The sequence below is a fragment of the Aphanomyces astaci genome (assembly GCF_000520075.1).
Source record: "Aphanomyces astaci strain APO3 unplaced genomic scaffold supercont1.2, whole genome shotgun sequence".
NCBI classification, from domain to species: Eukaryota; Oomycota; class Saprolegniomycetes; order Saprolegniales; family Verrucalvaceae; genus Aphanomyces; species Aphanomyces astaci.
The window spans coordinates 660,586-674,488 of NW_009798265.1; the positions used below are offsets into that span (position 1 = coordinate 660,586).

The 13,903-nt window shown below is 52.1% G+C and overlaps 9 protein-coding genes across 11 annotated transcripts; 3 read left to right on the forward strand and 6 right to left on the reverse strand.

The window, feature by feature from the left end:
• Nucleotides 1-43: 43 nt before the first annotated feature.
• On the forward strand, nucleotides 44-533 carry H257_01109 (U6 snRNA-associated Sm-like protein LSm5; the record flags this gene model as incomplete). The annotated part of the gene is made up of 5 exons (XM_009824144.1): nucleotides 44-74; nucleotides 133-228; nucleotides 282-309; nucleotides 373-445; nucleotides 495-533. 5 exons carry the CDS (start codon nucleotides 44-46, stop codon nucleotides 531-533), a joined length of 267 nt encoding a protein of 88 aa, XP_009822446.1.
• Nucleotides 534-737: 204 nt separating this feature from the next.
• Nucleotides 738-1,487, reverse strand: H257_01110 (hypothetical protein; the record flags this gene model as incomplete). The annotated part of the gene is made up of 2 exons (XM_009824145.1): nucleotides 738-1,176; nucleotides 1,410-1,487. 2 exons carry the CDS (start codon nucleotides 1,485-1,487, stop codon nucleotides 793-795), a joined length of 462 nt encoding a protein of 153 aa, XP_009822447.1. The 3' UTR covers nucleotides 738-792.
• A 52-nt stretch (nucleotides 1,488-1,539) lies between these two features.
• On the reverse strand, nucleotides 1,540-3,103 carry H257_01111 (hypothetical protein). Its single transcript, XM_009824146.1, has 4 exons — nucleotides 2,611-3,103; nucleotides 2,224-2,558; nucleotides 1,905-2,170; nucleotides 1,540-1,849 (listed from the first exon to the last, which is right to left on the reverse strand). The coding sequence occupies exons 1-4, from the start codon at nucleotides 3,035-3,037 to the stop codon at nucleotides 1,693-1,695; spliced, it is 1,185 nt and encodes a 394-aa protein (XP_009822448.1). The 5' UTR covers nucleotides 3,038-3,103; the 3' UTR covers nucleotides 1,540-1,692.
• Nucleotides 3,104-3,234: 131 nt separating this feature from the next.
• On the reverse strand, nucleotides 3,235-4,148 carry H257_01112 (hypothetical protein). Its single transcript, XM_009824147.1, has one exon. The coding sequence runs from the start codon at nucleotides 4,123-4,125 to the stop codon at nucleotides 3,280-3,282; it is 846 nt and encodes a 281-aa protein (XP_009822449.1). The 5' UTR covers nucleotides 4,126-4,148; the 3' UTR covers nucleotides 3,235-3,279.
• Nucleotides 4,149-6,654: 2,506 nt separating this feature from the next.
• Nucleotides 6,655-8,189, forward strand: H257_01113 (eukaryotic initiation factor 4A-III). The gene is made up of 4 exons (XM_009824148.1): nucleotides 6,655-7,196; nucleotides 7,246-7,388; nucleotides 7,445-7,918; nucleotides 7,966-8,189. The coding sequence occupies exons 1-4, from the start codon at nucleotides 6,705-6,707 to the stop codon at nucleotides 8,108-8,110; spliced, it is 1,254 nt and encodes a 417-aa protein (XP_009822450.1). The 5' UTR covers nucleotides 6,655-6,704; the 3' UTR covers nucleotides 8,111-8,189.
• Nucleotides 8,137-9,897, reverse strand: H257_01114 (hypothetical protein; the record flags this gene model as incomplete). The annotated part of the gene is made up of 6 exons (XM_009824149.1): nucleotides 8,137-8,526; nucleotides 8,591-8,720; nucleotides 8,779-8,882; nucleotides 8,943-9,058; nucleotides 9,119-9,277; nucleotides 9,330-9,897. The coding sequence occupies 6 exons, from the start codon at nucleotides 9,895-9,897 to the stop codon at nucleotides 8,200-8,202; spliced, it is 1,404 nt and encodes a 467-aa protein (XP_009822451.1). The 3' UTR covers nucleotides 8,137-8,199.
• A 211-nt stretch (nucleotides 9,898-10,108) lies between these two features.
• Nucleotides 10,109-10,681, reverse strand: H257_01115 (hypothetical protein; the record flags this gene model as incomplete). The annotated part of the gene is made up of 5 exons (XM_009824150.1): nucleotides 10,109-10,198; nucleotides 10,245-10,275; nucleotides 10,331-10,401; nucleotides 10,452-10,488; nucleotides 10,554-10,681. The coding sequence occupies 5 exons, from the start codon at nucleotides 10,679-10,681 to the stop codon at nucleotides 10,109-10,111; spliced, it is 357 nt and encodes a 118-aa protein (XP_009822452.1).
• A 391-nt stretch (nucleotides 10,682-11,072) lies between these two features.
• On the forward strand, nucleotides 11,073-12,227 carry H257_01116 (hypothetical protein). 3 transcript variants are annotated; one of them, XM_009824151.1, is made up of 3 exons: nucleotides 11,073-11,342; nucleotides 11,389-11,951; nucleotides 12,020-12,227. In XM_009824151.1, the coding sequence occupies exons 1-3, from the start codon at nucleotides 11,170-11,172 to the stop codon at nucleotides 12,166-12,168; spliced, it is 885 nt and encodes a 294-aa protein (XP_009822453.1). In that variant the 5' UTR covers nucleotides 11,073-11,169; the 3' UTR covers nucleotides 12,169-12,227. The 3 variants fall into 3 exon arrangements, with proteins under 3 accessions (XP_009822453.1, XP_009822455.1, XP_009822454.1); XM_009824153.1 differs by having other exon boundaries at nucleotides 11,073-11,951; XM_009824152.1 differs by having other exon boundaries at nucleotides 11,389-12,227.
• A 284-nt stretch (nucleotides 12,228-12,511) lies between these two features.
• H257_01117 (hypothetical protein) lies at nucleotides 12,512-13,853 on the reverse strand. The gene has a single exon (XM_009824154.1). The coding sequence runs from the start codon at nucleotides 13,837-13,839 to the stop codon at nucleotides 12,613-12,615; it is 1,227 nt and encodes a 408-aa protein (XP_009822456.1). The 5' UTR covers nucleotides 13,840-13,853; the 3' UTR covers nucleotides 12,512-12,612.
• Nucleotides 13,854-13,903: the final 50 nt, after the last annotated feature.

Sequence of the window (13,903 nt, forward strand, 5' to 3'; positions counted from 1 at the left end):
GCTGGAATCACCGAACAACACAACAGAGAAGACAACCGCGATCATGGCAACCCAACGCCGCTTACTTCCGCTCGGTAAGGAGGATGTAACCAGCATGGATGCTCACATATGGGCATCGTCCTTTTCGTGTAGAACTGATCGACAAGTGCATCGGGTCTCGCATTTGGATCATCATGAAAGGCGACAAAGAATTTGTGGGCACGCTAAGGGGGTTCGACGACTACGTCAGTACGTTCACCGTCATGGGACCTCCCTTGTCAGGACGCTAACGTATTGAATAGATATGGTTCTCGACGACGTCATCGAATAGTACGTCGAATCGCAATATGTACACCGTCCACATTAGCTTACTCCTCGATCTCCACATCACAGCGAAGTCACCCCGGAAGGCAAACGAAAGGTGAAGGTTGACCAAGTCCTGTTGAACGGGAACAACGTGTGCTTGGTACGACATCCCATATCCAAGTGACCTATGACTCCACGTTGTGATGTAGCTTGTACCTGGTGGAAACCCTGAAGAAAGCGACGCCTAAGTGGCATGTTTGCAGGGATGTGAGCAGTTGAAACATTTCCAAGCTATAACAGCGGCGATATTCCATTGAACATGACTTCCAATGCTGCACCCTAATCCCATACTCTCTTGGCCCCGATAGTAGGCTTCTTGGACACAACACGTACTTCGTAGTATCATGTATGGCCTGAGATAATGCAGGCTTGGACACAACAAAGCGGAATAATATGGACAAGTAGCATGATTTCCATTGTCGTGTGCATTATTCTACCTATACAAATCTATTTCTTGGACTTGGAGTCGTTCTTTTCCTTGATGGCTTTTCGGTACGACAGTTTGATCAGTCGCCGCTTGTCCGTCATGGATTCGAGGTTGTCGTATCCTTTGCGTTCGAGTTCTCCCAGCGTCGGCTTGGGATCCAACAGCGTGTACAGCCACTCGGGGTATTCCTCACGAGCTTTCAATTCCGGGTGCGTGCTGTCCTTGAGGATGTTCACAGGGGCGTATTTGGTCACGTCGACCACTTCGTCCACGACCTTGGGGCCGCCTTTCTTGTCCTTGGCCTTGGCAGGGGCCTTGGCAGCAGGTGCAGCATAGCCTCGCGTCAACCGACCTACCGGCTGGCGTTGAGTGACAGCTCGGACGCAGCGCAACATTTCGTCTCCCTGTCAACCAAAATGAACTGAATGGCCACCACCAGCGGCAGGTCTGGCCAGGATTGGTTCAATGTTATCCGGAATTTCGTGCTCCAAAACAAGGCTATTTCCGGATAATCATATCTGGCGCGTTTGACATGCATGAAAGGTCATCCGTCATTGAAGTTGGTGGAGCAGTCTAGGGAATGAGATGCCTTCAGGACAATCGAAGGTGAAGTTGCATCTGTCACCCAGCACGGTACTTCCATCGACCGAAGCAACTTGACGTGACTTTGCAGTCGACGAGAAGTCCCCTCGGTGGAGCACCCTGCCGCCGCCATAGTGGCGTCGAAAGGTCCGCGATATGGGGGCGTCATGGACTCATACACAAATGCCATACGTACTTTTCATGGCAGTCGTACATATCAATGACATAACCTGGATGTATTTTAACCCAGCATATACTGCTTGTTGGTACGAGTGTGCATTCAACACGTTTCGAACGCCTCCTTGAAAACACGACCCAGGTAGACACTATAAGCAAATTTACAGCTCTTCGTGACTTGCTTCGTTCAACTTGGCTTGGATTGTGTCCCACGAACTGGAAGATCCCCCCACGACGTTGATGAAATGACCTCGAATTGCTACACGTCTCGCGTGACTTTGTCCGTGCTGTTTCAAAATGTCCAGCAAAAAGGCGTCGCTAGAGTTCGTACAAACGATCAGCACAGTGTCACACATACGATACACACGAATACCGTCGGTTTTTCCGCGCGGGCCATTCACCCAAATTTTTTAGGCTTGCGATTCTCTCCCAAGCGTCGGCTACACGGGCGTCGTGCTTTAACGTCACAGGGAACCTAAGCCGCAACAGGTCTCGCGCAGTCTTGCCGGACACCATCGCGGACGGGATCGTGATGTTGTACGCGTCCCACGGATCGGCCACAAACGGGCGTGTTAAGGGCCCGTCTCCAGTGTGAACAAATAGCACGGACGCAGCCCCGGCGACTTGGGCGTTTGATACCTTGAAACAATGAAAAAGAGTGTCATCGGATAGCAAGGGATGTTGGCGCGTACCTTGGTCAAGAACGAGCAGCTGCGGTCGTCGTGTGTGAAAATGACAACCATTTGATTCACCACGGTCATGTCGAGCGTATGACACGCATGCGACGGCACAGCTTCGACAAGTGGAAGGAATTGCGTGAGAAACGGACTTCCAAACGTCGACGCCAAAAACTCCCAGTCCGAGTCGGACTTTTCCGTCGAGTGCACGAGCCCCCCGCGCACCCCCGACGTCAAGTGCTGCACGTGCGTCGGCTCATGGGGACCACATACAGACGACTGTGGACACGTCATGGGAATCAACCGTCCGTACACGTTCTCCCGGCTCACAGCCACGCGGATTTGGTCCCCTACCGTCGAAAGCGAATGTTATTAGTACGTCGAAGGGGTATGTATACGTACCTCCACTTTTCCGCACCATGACCGTGGGGATGTCGATTTCCCCCTTGATTACATGCGCTACGGGGCGCACGACTTCTTCGGTGTCGCTCACAATCACGAGACCCGCCGCGCCGGCGGCTTGTACATTTCTGGACTTGATTTCAAACGAGCACACGCCTCGATCCAACACCACGAACGACGAATTCGAGATCAGCGACCGATCGGACACGTTGAAGGCAGAGCAGCCCAGCGTGTCCAAGGGCGTGACGAATTGCCACTCGTCGCCAGAAATGTGCCCGCCGTACGAATCGCGAAAGTACTGGAGCGGCGCGACGCCATGTCGAAGGTAAATCCGACCCCAAAATGGAGGACTTTCGTCGGTGGTTTGGCTTGCAACCATGACCAGAGACGCCGCGAGCATCGTCCGAGTTGTTTGCATTACCGTCATCAGCTCAGCACCTTTCAAAATGGCGTTGTGGTCGACGGACGATGTCGATTTTCGAAGGATCGTGACCCTTCGATTTAAGATACTTCTGTCGAGTGATTGGCCATTGCGCTATTAATAGTAGTACTAACTATGGTAGATTGATATCCTAGGGCGCTGTTTTCAGTGCATTATAGTCACACGAACGATGAATAGATAAGCTTGCATGAACGTTAGCAGTAAGCCGTAGTTGGATCAATGCATCGTCACAAAGCGCAGCCCCCCATGCATAACGTAATCGATGTGTCGTTGGAATAAATGATTGCAGAGCAGGTGCCGCATAGCTTGGCCCCACACTTGTAGCATTCACAAACACACGACTTGCAGATTGCCAACTCGCAAAATGAGCAATTCACCCCCGACACCCCAACGGCCTTGCGACACGACGAGCACGATTTGGGGCGATAATGGTCGACCAGGAATTCCAAAATTCCGTCCACGCTGTTGATCGTTCCGCCATGCTTATGGGAGGTATGCACAACGCCACGTGAAATCCAATCCAGGACGACTTGATGGACGAAATCACCCACTTCAGCCAGCGCAGCGACCACATCGATCTGTTGTTGCTGCGCGAGACGCCACAGCGACATCTGCCTCTTGTACTCTGGCGACGAAAGGATGTTCTGCCCGACACAATTTGCACTTGTCAGGACGAAATCCTTGGTCACTGTGGCGACACCGTACTGCACAAATTGAGATGAAAGCAAGCGCATGGACCGATTCAGAGTTGGAGTCCACGTTGGAATGCCCATGTCGAGGAGGCACGTGTCCAGGGCATTGGCCCGGTGGATGGAGCTGACGTGCATCTTCACCAAAGTGTCGGCCAACTGGTCCAAGGTACTGACTTCGATCCCACAAAAGCAAGGGAGGCCGTTTTTGACATAGATATGTCGCAACTCGAGGTTGACGTAGCTGATTTCAGGCCACTTCCGCGACACCAACGCTTCGTGAAGGCGCTTGGATCGTTCAAACTTTTGATAGCATGTCGACACGTAAGTGGCCACTACGCGACGGGCGATTTTCATCGTGTTCGTGAACGACTCGGCGTCCATCTTCACGGCCAATTCGGCCCGCATCTCGACCAATGCGTCGAAGGCAGAGCGCGGGACGGTGTTGCCGATTCCGTAATTCGTACACGCAGAAACGATCACGTGCTTTAGAATCGCGTCCAAGTACAGGTGGCACGGCCACTTTTCCACGTACAGCAGGTACAGGACCAACCCGTTGGCACTGGAGATGAACTCCCCGTCGAGGCAGATGGACCCAGACACGATGAACTCTTGCAGCAACGACCAAGCGCTGGATTCAGGGCAGATACGAAGCTGGTCGCGGGCCACACCAAAGTACTTCATCGATTTCCAAACGCGGTCTTGGTTGGAAAGGTACGTGGACGTGGTCTCAATCGCATAGTCGAATGGAATGTGGCCAGTTTCGACGTATTCGTCGGCCCAACGAAACACACACCGGTGGTACATCTGGACATCGTGGCATAACACTCCTCGAGCTTTCAACGTGGCAAAGAGGGCGTCGCGGCGGCATGCATGCTGTCGTTTGACCATGCCCACGGCGTGGACCAAAGACTTGGCACTGCTGTAGCAAGCCCCGTCCAGTGTAGCGTACCCGTCGCGAACAAATTGGTCGTAGCTAGGAGCGTCGAGGGCATCGGTGTTATCGCAAGCACCCACCAATGCGTCCCGTCTCAGCCATTCTTGATACACAACTTGCACAAGCGACGCCAGTGTACTTTTGCACGACTTGTTGGAATTCACGGCGTCCAACAAAAAGCCTCGGGCGGGGAACCGGACGGATCCTGATTGCTTGAGTTTCTGCAGAAGTTTTGCCTCCAGAGTCGAACATTTCTTGGCTGCTTCAACATAGTGCCACACCAACTTCTGCGCGCCGACAAACGTAGCCCCAAGAAACGTGACCACACCGTCGAATACAAACGTCTTGTACGGGGAAATCACGAGCACTGCACGCATCGCTTGTACGTCGTCGGCCGGGTTGGAGCCTGGGGACATTTGGCTAGTGATTTCACCCAAGCGGACATAACAACTCGCCAGAATCCGGGCGACGTCAGCTGGTCGGTTGATGCACTTGCCAAACCCCAGGATAACTTCGCCATGTTCGACGAAGGTGTCGATAATATCCTGGAAGACGTCAAGCATCTTGTCGGGGCAGTTCAACGAACCATTGTGACACAACTGCTTGATGTCGTCTTGACGCTGTTTTGCGATGTAGTACCTCGAGTACGCGATAGCTGGGGTCAATGTCGGGTCGTTCGAAAGGCAAAACTCGGTGATCCATCGCTGGTTGGGGTCAAACGCAAACGCTCGGCCAATTTGGGAAAAATATCGCCGAACTACACGCGTTCGCAGGTCCTTCCAAGTTGGTAGCGCTGAGCGTGGTATGCTGACGTGGCTTTGGATGCATTGGGCTACCAGGTTGGCCGACAGCTTTGTTCGCGGCCGATTCAAGTAGTCGGAGTACTTGGAGCACTTTTGGGGGGACAGTTTCTTCGAAATTCCGCGGTCCGAGAGTAAGTTGAATACTTCGCTTCGTTTGAAATCCATCAAACAAGCTCGCCGCAGCCATTTTTGGATCTTCTTTTGCTGAATTTGCTGCAGGCCGCCAAGGCTACCGTGCTTGGAAATCGCACAATACATGGCCTCCATCTCCAAATACAGCTTCATTCGTCCTGGGCCAAATTAGTTTCATTTTGGAATGATTCCATACCTCGAACAATGAACTGAAGGGGAGCCATGTCTACGTCGTTGAGGGAAAATTGTTCCTTCGCATACGACTTGCTGATGAGGACACTCTTGGTGCAGTGCTTTCGATGGTCGTTGCAAAGGTTGACAAACTTCCACGGGCGAATGGATGGGCTGTTCTTCTCGAGGCACACAAAGCATCGCCTTTCTTTGGCGCAAAACATTCGCTTGAGGTACTCCTTCCACGATGCCGCGTGTAGATTTGGACATACCCCGATGTACCCGTTGAAAAGTGTCGCCCACATGACCTCCAACGTCACCTTGAGGTACCGGCAAGTTGACGACAGCACGACGATTGATCTTCCATCCAGGTACTGCAGCACAGACAGAACGAGTTCTGGTGGAAGGGATTTGAAGGTTGTCGATTTGCCGCCGTGCTCCCGTTGCCGCTTGACAGCATGTTGCACATCTTCACCTGATGCCGGTCGCTTGGAAGTGGACACCATATCTTCTCCCATGCCTTCGCTCCCTTTGGTCCCGACGAGGAACGCGGATTCTTGAATGAGCCATATCGAAGGCCTTCCCACTTGAAACGATAACGCGCCAGAAGCCCGCGCAATTTGGAAAGATCAACTCGGGTTTTGTATACTTTGACAAATTGTCCTTAGTGATATATGATTGGCTAATTGGATTTGGAATAGCCAATGAATGAGCGTTTTAGATATAGTATGTACTACCCCATAATTCTCTAGTATAGCAGGCTACTACTAGTACTTGTTTGTGGTTGTCCGAAAGCATGCAAAGCAGCTCCTTACCGGATAAAAAATACAAAGCTTCTATGGAATATGTCATTGTCCGGATAATTATCGTCAAAACTCTCGATAACCTTCCACCCATTCTCGAAGAAGCCGTCTCCAAGCATGGGACGTGAAGATCGAGGAAGCGAACGGGTGGTTCGACGCGAACGAAGTGATCGCGATCGGGAAGGAAAGGACCTGCTGGAAGGAAAGCAAATTGAGTTTTCCACGACCGACGGGTTGGATGTGGTTCCGACATTTGAGGCCATGGGGCTGAAGGAAGATTTGCTGCGCGGGATCTACGCATACGGGTTCGAAAAGCCCTCTGCCATTCAACAGCGCGCCATCCGTCCGGCAATTCAAGGGCGGGATCTCATTGCGCAATCACAGTCTGGTACGGGTAAAACGGCCGTGTTTTCGATCTCGATTCTCCAAACATTGGACTGCGCCAGCAACGAAACGCAAGCCCTCGCCCTCAGCCCCACCCGCGAATTGGCCGAACAGACCCAGAAAGTGCTGCTGGCATTAGGCGACTACATGAACGTGCAATGCCATGCTTGCATTGGTGGCAAGTCTATCGGTGAAGACATTCGTCGCCTTGATTTCGGCGTTCAGGTACTACTGTCCAACCCGAATTGACATACCATAACAACTCGATGTGTAGGTGGTCAGTGGTACGCCTGGTCGCGTATTCGACATGATCCGTCGACGGAATTTGCGCACGAGGAACATCAAGATGCTCGTCATTGATGAAGCCGATGAAATGTTGAGCAAGGGGTTCAAGGAACAGATCTACGACATCTACAGGTGTGTGGATTCATCTGATGTACACAGAGCTCTCTGGTGGCTCATGCCTTGTGTAGATATTTGCCTCCGTCCACGCAAGTACTGCTCATCAGTGCCACCCTTCCCGCCGAGGTGTTGGAAATGACCAAGAAGTTTATGAACGAGCCGGTCAAAGTGCTGGTGAAGCGCGATGAACTGACGTTGGAAGGCATCAAGCAGTTCTTTGTCGCCGTCGAGAAGGAAGAGTGGAAGTTCGACACGCTGTGCGACTTGTACGACACGCTGACGATCACGCAAGCCGTGATTTTCTGCAACACCAAGCGAAAAGTGGACTGGTTGACCGGCAAGATGCGGGAAGCCAACTTCACCGTCGCGTCCATGCATGGAGACATGCCCCAGAACGAACGCGATGCGATCATGCAAGAGTTCCGGTCGGGCGGGTCTCGCGTATTGATCACGACAGACATTTGGGGCCGCGGGTTGGATGTGCAGCAAGTGTCGCTCGTGATTTGCTACGACTTGCCCAGCAACCGCGAACTGTACATCCATCGGTGAGTGTGTACCCCCTTGGTTTTCTATCCCGCTAAGGTACATGTAGAATTGGTCGGTCGGGGCGATTTGGCCGCAAGGGGGTGGCCATCAACTTTGTAAAAGACGACGACATTCGCATCCTTCGAGACATTGAGCAATTCTACAGCACCCAAATCGACGAAATGCCCATGAACGTAGCCGATCTCATCTAAGCCCCCCTATTTCCTTGTTGGAACAAACACGGAATGACAAACATATATTTTTTTTTATATATATCATTGGTTGGTATCATTATTATATATTAAACGCACGCGGCCAAGGCGGCCATGACAGACACCCCAGTGAGGAACAGCGACAGCTTCTCCGTCGTGGACGCGCCTTGTACCGCGTCTTCTTCTGTCACTTCGTGGAATGCGAGGTAGATGAAGCTGCCAGACCCAATCCCGAGGGCGATCGCTTGGGCGAGGACGCCCGTCGGGCCTTGCAACGCGGCCGAGAGGGACATGCCCGTCACGATCCCCACCGGCGTCATAAAGCTGTACGTGACCAGCACCGCAATCGACCGCTGGGGGTTGACGCCGCTGCGGGCTTTGGCAAAGTTTGCCCCCACGGACACGGCTTCGATAAACTGCAAACGGCCAACGTTTAGAACCTCGTCGTCATGCATATAATAAGGATGATGGAAGACGTACTTTGTGGCTGACGATCGCGACGGCAGTGGCCAACGCCGTGGAGCTCATGGAGGCGTTCATGCCCAGCGTAAACCCTGCAATGAGCGAGTGCAGGGAGAACAATGCAGCCAACAAGTATGGCAGCACGACACTAGTAGTTTCATGTGTCAATAGTGTATAGATAGTGTAGTGCTGTAGGCACAACGTACCTGTCTCCAGAAAACACGATGTGTTCGCTGACGCTGCCACTCACATGCGCATGGACGTGAGGGTCCGACACGCACTGATCCCGCTTGTCCACGTCCACAGCACACTGCAACACCAAGTCGACAAACTGTTAGCATTCGAATGATGGAAAAGAGCACACACGCACCTTGTTTCCAGCCAGGAGCACATCGACTTCAGTGTACTCTTTTGTGTGCTGGATCAGGGCCGAGTCGGGGAGCATGGTGTGATCACACGAGCATGTACCGTAGTCCACGCTATTTCCTGATGGGAAGGACGTGAGGTGGTAGATCGTTCGTTTTGTCGTCACATGGCAACACGTACTGGGTTGGTCCACACCGGGCGTGACATTGTGCTGTTGGAATTGAACGTCCTGTGCGGTTGATGGGTGGAATGCATCGGACGTTGATAACGTTCGGGACCGCCTCTGGATGCCGTACGATGTGATGGGGGGTACGTGGATCCTGCAAATGCTGGTTTCATCTACGGTTCCAACGTGAGACGAAATACGAGTGCAGAGACGTGGGGAACGCACAATGGGGTTGCGCCGCGGCCGCGACTGCCATCATCTTTCCGGAATCGCCGAAGTTGAGCGAATCGACAGACCACACGAGGAAGCATCCCATGCACGCCAGGAAGTAAACCAACGGGTACGGCTCATCTGGCCCGTCAATCATTTGGTTGTACTGGTTGTAGAGTTTCACTGCGTCGGGCAGCAAATGGATCATGCCCGTGCTCAAGAACACGCCGGCCGTGAGGAACGGAAGCTTCTCTTGCATGAGCTTGTGCCAGTACGATTCCGACGACGCGGCACTCATGAACAGAGGAAGCAGCGAGAAGAATATGGTCAGCACCAGTAGCAGCACGCATATCGCCGTGTTGAACCAAAATATGTCGTCCATGGTGGTTGTCGAGTTTTCGCAGAGTCCGAAAAATATCCGACGGGAGCTGCTCGGGTTACAAATCGTTTGGAAAAACGAGCGTTTTGATTGGTTAATGTTGCCGCCGTCGGAAAACAGTTCGATGTGAAATGTATGATGTGGCTGGCAGATCGCCGCACTAGTGGGCGTCGTGCGTATCCCCTGCGCTTTTCCCGACAACATGATGGATTTTTGCATGCAAGAGGTGGGGTAGATATACGATAGGTCGATGTGCAATGGTTTGGAGGGGTTAGACAGCCGCTGTATATACAGTAGCCGGTACGGGCATGCACCTTATGTGCGACATACACTGTAGCAAATGTACACGGTAAGGCCTTTACCGTACCAAGACTAGGCAAGACGTCGGGGACAATCAAGCTGAGTGGATGGCATTTTAGGTTGACACAGGCGGTGCGGATGGCGTCGTAGCAGGCTTTCGCGTTGATCGTTGGTACATGCTTCGGTTTTTGTCCACCATTTGCATCTATAGGGAACGTGACATTCGAATCACAGGACGCACGTAGACGTACGTAGTCTCTTAAATGCACCGCAACGTTCAATCTACACAAGACAAGCACGTTTGGAATCACGACGACCTCGTGTAGCTGTGTACTACCTGTCTGGTAAATGCACAAACAAGATCATCTTCCCCATCACGAACACTTCGTCAAGATGTACGATAGCTCCCTTTGCAATAGCACGTTGCTTCGACATCAGAGTACATAGGTGGTGCCTACCTGTGGCGACGTCTGCTTGACATTGGTGAGGCGAACACTATAATCGAGAGTAGCATGATCATCAACGGTCTGCACTACAATCGGGATGCAGACGATACGTACTCCATGTTTCCTTCTCCAACCTCTTCTACGCGTCCTTCCAGTACATATTCAGTCTTTAGCTCGATCTTTACGTCCATGCCTAGCATGCTTTGCAACAGCACCACCACCGATCGATGCGCTCGCTTCATCGACGCCGCCGTGACGTGAATCTTCAAGTACTTCGTATACTAGTACTTCTTGGTAAATAAGAACTCAACAAATCATTTATATCTATTCGACATACTTCATATCTATTGTGGATTCGATACAAACAAAGTTCCAGATCGAATCTCGCCAGCGAATCGAATCACGAATCGACGCTATTGGCTACTAGTATTGGCTAATCCAATTTTGAGTGTATTTAATTGGCTCTTACAGAAAGGACAAGTATATTCAACCAATTAGAACTCCAGCATGATTGATATTGATCAGACAAACCACGCGAATTTCAAAAGTTAATAGCGAATTTACAATACTACTATTCTTAATATTTTGAATATTTCAAAATAACGGAAGCATCCGGATAATCGTAGACTTGCATTCATTGCAACTGTGCGGCGGACTGAGCGGAGGTTGCCACAACACCCATCCACCCGTCACCTCGTACACATCTGCCGCGGTCCTCTTGCGTGCGTACATGTGGTACTTCTCGGAAAGCGAGCTCAAGGAAAGCCCGTCGTTCCAGGATGGGATCTCTCAACAGACCATCGACGTTTACAGGTTCAAAGGCTGTGAATTGATTGATCGACTAGCGGCAGTCTTTCGACTGCCAAAGATGTCGGTGGCCAGTGCGAAGGTGTTCTTTCATCGGTGCGCCCACGCATGTCTCCTTGATGGAGCTGCATTGATTATGTAGGTTCTTTGTAGTCCAGTCGTTCAAGCGGCAAGACGCGTGGCTGATTGCTGCCACTTGTTTGTTCTTGGCGGCCAAAGTCGAAGAGCACTACATGAAAGCAGTTGACTTCTCCAAGCATTACCTGGCGTATCGAAGGAAACTTTGCCACGATGCGAAAAAGGTGGAAGGGGGCAGCAGGGTGTACCCATCGGAACCCGCGACTTCCCCAACGGTGGAAGCCATGACCGACGAACTGCTCTTCACCGAATGCCTTGTCCTGCACGTCCTCGCTTATGACTTGGGCGTTGTTCATCCACACGCCTACGTGAACGAGTTCGTGTCTCTGAGCATGGCGCACGTGGACGCTTCCGAGGACATGGCGGTCGAGTTGAAGCGAGCCGCATGGAGTTTTCTCAACGACAGCTCGAATACTTGCTTGTGCTTGCGCTTCGAACCTCGGGTGATCACTGCCGTGGCCGTGTATTTGGCGGGCCTTTACTTGTCGCATTGGACTCAACCGCTCACGGGCAGTGGGCCGCAGACTTGGTGGGCCAGCGTTGCGATTCCTGTCGATGTCTTGGAAGGTATGGTCATATGGTCACTCGTCCCAATTGTCCACGAGGTGGCCTTATCCAATGGATGCATCCTGTAGCTGCTGCCAAAGGGCTGTTGGACACGTATGCGACAGGGTTTGCGTACAAGCAGAAACCCCTTCCGAGCGGCATTGTCAAGTTATTCACGTTGCACGGGCAACCCAACCCGGAACAGGCCACGGACACTCGTACTAGTAGCAGTGTTTAGGTAATTTATTGTACAGAATCAACAACACCCCCATGATGCTACTGTCTGGACGGTCCTCACTTGCTCTTCTTACTTTCACCCCACGTCACATACCCACCATACTAGTACAACTATAACCTGTACAGTACATAGAACCCAAACAAGTGCATATTGTACTTTCGAGTGAAATGTCATTGTGTTGTGGTTTCTCGTTGGAATTTAAATCGATTTGATTGGCTACCTCAGATGAGCTCAAAATTATTAGCCAATCAAAACCCATTTCTCAATGAAATTCAACCAATCAGATCGATTGTGGATCGGTTTGGTCGGCGCGATTCGATTGCACCGCTCCCCAAATTTGGATCAAATCGATAATATTGTCGAATTGATAATTTGTATCAAATCGATAATATTAATAGTACTATTTTTTGTAAATAACGCGGCTAACGTTACTGTATATCAGAGCTACAGTTCGTGAAACGTTGGGGCGTTGAGTGGTTTGGGCTGGCGCTGTCGACGGCACCGCCACACAAACCCCATGGCGGAGAGCTGGTCGATGCGATGCCGCGGTAGAATGCCGCGGTATTCGCGCAATCGGTCGATCGCTCGGCCTAGTTTGTACCCGCGCGACTCTGGGGGCCACCTCGAGTCGTGGGTAGGGACGTTGAACACTTGGGGAACTTTGAGGTCGCCATACAGCGCCTTGTACGTTTCCAACGCGCGGATCTTGAGGTTCCACACAAACTCGTCCATGTTCCAGACAAACCCCATGTCCAAGAGCTGCTTGTACCGATCGGCAGGCACGACGCTGGCGTCCCGTCGAAGGCGGCTGACCACGCCACCCAGCCCCATGCCCCACATCGAGTGTGGCCACTGCATGTCGTTCTTGGGCACTTTAAACCGCGACGGAACCAGCAAATCCCCGTGAATCTTCCCATATACGATCAGCGCCTGCACCTTTTCGTCCCAATGAACTGTGTCCACGCCCTCGAACGCCACACCCAACGCCTTGAGCTCGGTGTACTCTGCCTGGCTCAGCTTGAGGGGGTTCGCTTGCAAATCGGACGCTACGAGGCCTAGGGGTAACCCCCACAACGTCGATGGCCACATGGTATCCTCTTGAGACGGAACGACGAAATCGCCAGGTATGTCGACATGACCGTGGGCTTGTTTGAACCACTTGAACGCGGCGACCTGCGACTCCATGGGCCATGCAACGTCTGTCTGATGAATGCCGACTTGTTCGAGTGCGGCGCGTGAGGCCTCGGGCAAGGAGGTCCATGATGAACGGAGCGTCTTTGTGATGACACCGAGGGGCAGGGTCCACGTGTCCTTGGGCCATTGGTCGTCCTTGTCTGGTACGACAAACAAACTCGGAACCCTTACGTGTCCGAACACGGCACGATACGCCTGAAGCGCACAGATTTCCATGTTTCGCTGGTGCTGCACAGGGTCCCACACAAAGTGAAGGGCGTTGAATTCGTCCAACGTCGTGTCGTCGATCTTGTTCGTCTTGTAGAGACACCGCAGGTTCGCGCTGAACAACGTTTCGCCCTGGAGGTGGGCAGGCCATGGGGCTTCGGTCGGGACTGTAAAGATCTTGGGGAACTGCGTGTAGTCTGATCGATCTCTTTGAATGTCTCGGGCGACCCGCGCTGCGTCGAGGAACTTGCGGCATATCGCTTCCGCCATCACGAAAGTCTCTCACATGGTGTTAGTAATACTAGTACAGAAGGAGATTAACCAATCGATGACC